The sequence below is a fragment of the Diaphorina citri genome, unplaced genomic scaffold (genome assembly GCF_000475195.1).
Source record: "Diaphorina citri unplaced genomic scaffold, Diaci psyllid genome assembly version 1.1 scaffold308, whole genome shotgun sequence".
NCBI classification, from domain to species: Eukaryota; Metazoa; Arthropoda; class Insecta; order Hemiptera; family Psyllidae; genus Diaphorina; species Diaphorina citri.
Genome location: NW_007377743.1, coordinates 83372 through 89179, shown reverse-complemented (window position 1 = coordinate 89179; position 5808 = coordinate 83372). Strand labels below are relative to the sequence as shown.

The window sequence follows — 5808 nt, the reverse complement described above, 5'->3', positions numbered from 1 at the left end:
GATAAATTTACGAGATTTCTCAGACGAGTGGAATCTTTTAGTTAGAAAAATAAAAAAAAACCTACTAAGTAAAAGCCAATTTTTCTCCCACAATTTATGTTAATAGGGGGAGTGAACGCTCCTTAACTGGTCTACATCACCTTAGGTGATACCTACATGTGGCACTTTATCTGTTAAAGAAGTTCAACGGACAGCATTGGCTCCTAATATCTAATATTCCTAATCTGCATTCGCCATAAAAACTCTGAATTCATGGGTCACGAAAAATCATGGGAAAAGCATAATCGTGCTCCAATATTCACTCCTGATAACTCAAAAAAAACCTACTAAGTAAAAGCCAATTTTTCTCCCACAATTTATGTTAATACGGGGAGTGAACGCTCCTTAACTGGTCTACGTCACCTTAGGTGATACCTACATGTGGCACTTTATCTGTTAAAGAAGTTCAACGGACAGCATTGGCTCCTAATATTCCTAATCTGCATTCGCCATAAAAACTCTGAATTCATGGGTCACGAAAAATCATGGGAAAAGTATAATCGTGCTCCAATATTCACTGCTGATAACTCCGTGAGGTCACGGATTCTCCTTCTCCCTCCTCTTCCCGAGCCTTCTTGTGCAGCTTGAGGTCACAGATCCCCCCTTCAAATCAGGCACGTATCCAGGATTTTATTGAGGGAGGGTGGGGACAAGAGTCCAAACAGTGATATTTCAGAGGGGGGAATCTGATAACTCCGTGAAGTCACGGATTCTCCCTCTCTCTCCTCTTCCCAAGCCTTCTTGTGCAGCTTGAGGTCACAGATCCCCCCCTTCAAATCAGGCACGTATCCAGGATTTTATTGAGGGAGGGTGGGGACAAGAGTCCAAACAGTGATATTTCAGAGGGGGGAATGTTCCAAACTTTCCGGATTCCTCGCTATCGCCATAGTAAAGGAGCTAAAGCCCGAGGGGTGGTCCGGGCCCCCTAGCCCCCCGCTAAATACGGACCTGCCACCTCTCCTCCACCTCTAGTCCAAATTAACCCATAGGGTGGGGAGGAGCTATTTAAGCCCAGTACATTCGCTGTTCGGGAACTATTCATTGAGTGTACAGTATTCAAGTTCAAGTGGAGCTTGGCTTGGACAAGCACACATTCAAGTGCCCCGGGCCCCCTAGCCCCCCCGCTAAATACGGACCTGCCACCTCTCCTCCACCTCTAGTCCAAATTGACCCATAGGGTGGGGAGGAGCTATTTAAGCCCCGTACATTCGCTGTTCGGGAACTATTCATTGAGTGTACAGTATTCAAGTTCAAGTGGAGCTTGGCTTGGACAAGCACACATTCAAGTGCAGAGGTGTCAAGACTTTCAAGTTTGAAGAGTGGTAAGTAGACGATATGATATAGTATCTATTATCTGAATACACACATACCTACTTGGGTAGAATATGGAAGGAGCCCAGACTTTGTTTCTTGGCGTTCAAAGGCTGTTAAACCCCACAATCCTTCCAATCATCCCTGTCTCACGGATACGTGAAGTATCTATTGTTTTCGTGTCGTGTCGTCAACTTGAACAATTTTAAGTGAGTTACCCACCTATATGAGGGACAATTTCCTCTCCACTGTTCCGGTATGCGAGGGACGATGGGGGGACAAAAATCTACCCTTCATTCCTATATTTGGGGACAAAAATCCCTCCTGTCCATTGCTGATGTACCTATATGAGGGACAACCCCCCCCATTCCTGTTGAGGGACGAAAACTCCGCTGTTCCTGTATATTAGAGGGACAAAAACAACAATTGCACCCGGAGAATACGGGGGGCAGTCATTATATGCTGAGCAAACAAATGGATATGGGAATAACGTGGGGAAAAAGTGAAAAAGTCGGGGGGGGGAAAAAAGTCGAGTGGGGGAGGGAAAAAGAATGAAAAAGTGAAAAAAAGCTACCGGATAATGCACGTTATTTGTCTCTATGCTCGACTCTCTGAATTGTAAAATCTTGTGGGAAACAGACAATGCAAGTTGTGATACATTTTTGCTCTGCTTTGGTTTGGCAGATAACATGGAAATCTGTACCCCAGTCGTCGGTAGTCGGTACCTACTAATGGAAGAGACGAGACGTAGAGCGAGGTTTGATAGAGGGGACTGTAACAACGGAGGTCTTATCGTCCCGAAATCCAAGAGAGGAGGAAGCCACACGTTCCGAGAAGAAACCTTTTTTAGTCCGTCCTTCCTTTATTAAATTACAATAGTTTGGTTGGGTGGAAGAGCTCACAGTGTGAGAATCCTGCCATTAAAGCCTTTGGTTGGGTGGAAGAGCTCACAGTGTGAGAATCCTGCCATTAAAGCCTTAAAAAAAAAAATAAATAAAAAAAAAAAAAAAAAAGGGAAAGGGGATCCCCATAGGTAAGACTTTCAAGTTTGAAGAGTGGTAAGTAGACGATATGATATAGTATCTATTATCTGAATACACACATAGACACATACCTACTTGGCTAGAATATGGAACGAGCCCAGACTTTGTTTCTTGGCGTTCAAAGGCTGTTAATCCTTCCAATCATCCCTGTCTCACGGATACGTGAAGTATCTATTGTTTTCGTATCGTGTCGTCAACTTGAACAATTTTAAGTGAGTACCTACTAAATACGAGTTTAGAAGTCATAGTTTTCATAAACAGACAGGCTTCGAACTCAATTAGCCATCAAATCAGTCATACACACCTAAAGTCTCGGTTTTGATTCCCGGTGGCATAACAATCGAAAATCACCTATGACATGTTTCTCATATTTTAAGTGAGTACCTACTAAATACGAGTTTAGAAGTCATAGTTTTCATAAACTGACAGGCTTCGAACTCAATTAGCCATCAAATCAGTCATACACACCTAAGGTCTCGGTTTTGATTCCCGGTGGCATAACAATCGAAAATCACCTATGACATGTTTCTCATATTTTCAGAAAACCACCACGGTACAATGAATCAAATCAGTCATACACACCTAAAGTCTCGGTTTTGATTCCCGGTGGCATAACAATCGAAAATCACCTATGACATGTTTCTCATATTTTCAGAAAACCACCACGGTACAATGAAAGCGTCCACTGCTTTCATCGCCCTCCTGGCCGTAACCATGGCAACACTGGTTAGGACGGCGCCAACGGACGATTACGATTTCTTCGACGAACTCTTCGACGACGAGTCTTCGTCTCCCCCTCCTCCACCAAACGCACCATCTTACGGTTCTAACCCTCCTCCCTCCAGTGAAACTCCACCTACCACACCTAAATCCCCTCCTAAAACTCATAAAGCTCCGCCCACCACACCGTCTTACGGTTCTCAACCACCTCAATCAAGTGAAGCCCCTCCTACCACACCATCTTACGGTTCTCAACCACCTCCATCAAGTGAAGCCCCTCCTACCACACCGTCTTACGGTTCTCAACCACCTCCATCAAGTGAAGTCCCTCCTACCACACCATCTTACGGTTCTCAACCACCTCCATCAAGTGAAACCCCGCCTACCACACCTAAAACGCCTAATACTACTCCTAAAGCCCATCTCTACTGAAATGGATTACTACATACATAGTAAGTTTTAAAGTCGAGAAAAGCAAAGTTGGAAGAAAAAAATGACACATCATTATTTGCAGATTTGCACTAAACTATAAGATTTGTTCTAATAAATCTGGACACAGAATAATGACTTCACATTCATACAAAACGTAGCAATTGTGTAGCATACTCCATACTGCCCTGATGAATGTCAGTCCCCCCAGGAGAGGGTAATGCCAAAGATAAGCAGTAGGGTCCCGAAGGAAATTTCACAAAATGTGCAACAACAAACAAAAACAAATTTCCAACCCGATAAATGTGCAATGTCTTGAGAGTTTAGCGAGAGAGCGGTGCAGCGGAGGGGGGGGGGGCTCTAATCCGAGATTTCTCCGAAGTTTTTGCTCACTCTCTCAATAAAATTTTGGGAGTGTTACATTCCTTCCCACACGACAAATTCATACCCTACATAGGTTTATTGTAATTGTAGTAGAGTAGGTATCTCTACTGAAATGGATTAACTCCATCAAGTGAAACCCCGCCTACCACACCTAAAACGCCTAATACTACTCCTAAAGCCCCTCCTAACACACCACCTTACGGTTCTCAAAAATGCAAATTGAGGAACTTTTACAAGAACATACAGAGCAAATAACTTATCATGAAGAAAAAGAAAAAGATCATCTGATACAAATTAAGCAACTAGAAAGAATAATAGAAATAAAAGAGAAAGAAGACAAGGAAAAAAACTTGGAAATGGAAAGAAGCGAAGCAAAGATGGAAAAATTGGAACAAGAATATGGTCATCAAAAATTAGAAAACAAAAAATATAAGGAGGAACAAGAAATTTTAAAGAAAAAAGTTTCAGAATTAAATGAAGAGTACGAAAGGCTAAAAGAAGAAATACGAAGGTATGAAAATGAAATAACTAAATTACAAAAGATATATGAAGAGCAAAAAGAACTATTTGAAAGAAGTCAGGAAGAATGTATTGGACACAAGAATGAAATTAGAAAACAAGAAAAAACCATTAAAACAATGGAAGAAGAAAAAGAAGGGATGAAAATATCAATGGAAGGTTTGCAAAAAATAATAGATGAATTGAATGACACTCTACCGTTGAATGAATGCCAAGAAAATACCAAAATTGGCGAAGCAGACTCAAGTTTCGAAATACTCGACAATATCAAACAGAGACCAATGAACAAAAATAACTATCAAATAAGCTATGCACAAGAGATAAATGATAATGATATAAGTGATTCAAATAATACAACGCCAATGAGGAGAAACAAAGAAAATAATAATAAAACAAACAAACAAGATAGTAACAAAAATGATAAAAACGAAAGACAAAATTCTAAAGGAAATGAGAATATACTCAAACAAAATGCGGAAAAGAATCATGACGATAAAGATGTCGAAAAAATCAAAACAAAGCAAAAACAAAAGGATTGTAAAACACCAAATAAAAATGATGCGGGAAGAAAAGTAAATGAAACAGAAAAGAATGAGACAACAAGAGATCAAAATGAAAAGGAAATAACAATTGAAGACCCCTCGGGAAAAAAGATGGGAGTCCAATTTTCAAAAAAAATGAGTTAGATACGTTATATAGTACTTCCCCCCCAAAACGCATTTATTTCTATGCCATAATAGCTACTCATTTTCCTCACGAGGCTAAGTGGGCCCCGCAACAGCCAGTCACGGAATCAATCATTTGCATGATACAAATTTCTTGACCCCGCAATCGAACCCGGGTCTCCCGCGTGCAAGGCGAGCGCAGTGACCACTACGCCATGGGAGCTGACGGGTAGTCTATTAAGCGGGGACCGACATTTGTGACAAGCATTATTTGTGCTTAACACAATTAAAATTCCTTATTATTAACATAGAAGCAAAACTCTACAAGGATAAGGAAAGTCGTGTGATGTTCACACCAGACTTTTCCCCCTAAAGTATGTGAACATCGGGATTCAGAGGTTTCGTACAACGGCCCCTCCTAGCAATTACCTCCGGTCAGTTGTGATTAGAAAGTTTTCATCAGAACCCTCGGGGGCACTAAGAGGAGGAGGAGGAGAAGGAGAAGGAGGAGGAGGGGGAGCAGAGAAAGGGGGAGAGAAGGAAATTTTAATTGAAAAATATTAATAAGTTGAAATCTACATAATATGTGTGGGTTTGGGTTTTGACACGGGTTTTGTAGGCATGTAGATTGAGCCAGAGCAAGAGAGAAAGAGAGAGAGAAAGAGAGAGAGAGAGAGAGAGAGAGAGCTTGTTTAATT

General features: G+C 41.4%; 1 protein-coding gene across 1 annotated transcript; it reads left to right on the top strand.

The window, feature by feature from the left end:
- The first annotated feature begins 1265 nt into the window (after positions 1 to 1265).
- On the top strand, positions 1266 to 3545 carry LOC103507356 (extensin-like). The gene is made up of 2 exons (XM_017443284.1): positions 1266 to 1361; positions 3049 to 3545. The coding sequence occupies exon 2, from the start codon at positions 3066 to 3068 to the stop codon at positions 3543 to 3545; it is 480 nt and encodes a 159-aa protein (XP_017298773.1). The 5' UTR covers positions 1266 to 1361; positions 3049 to 3065.
- The last annotated feature ends 2263 nt before the right edge of the window (positions 3546 to 5808 follow it).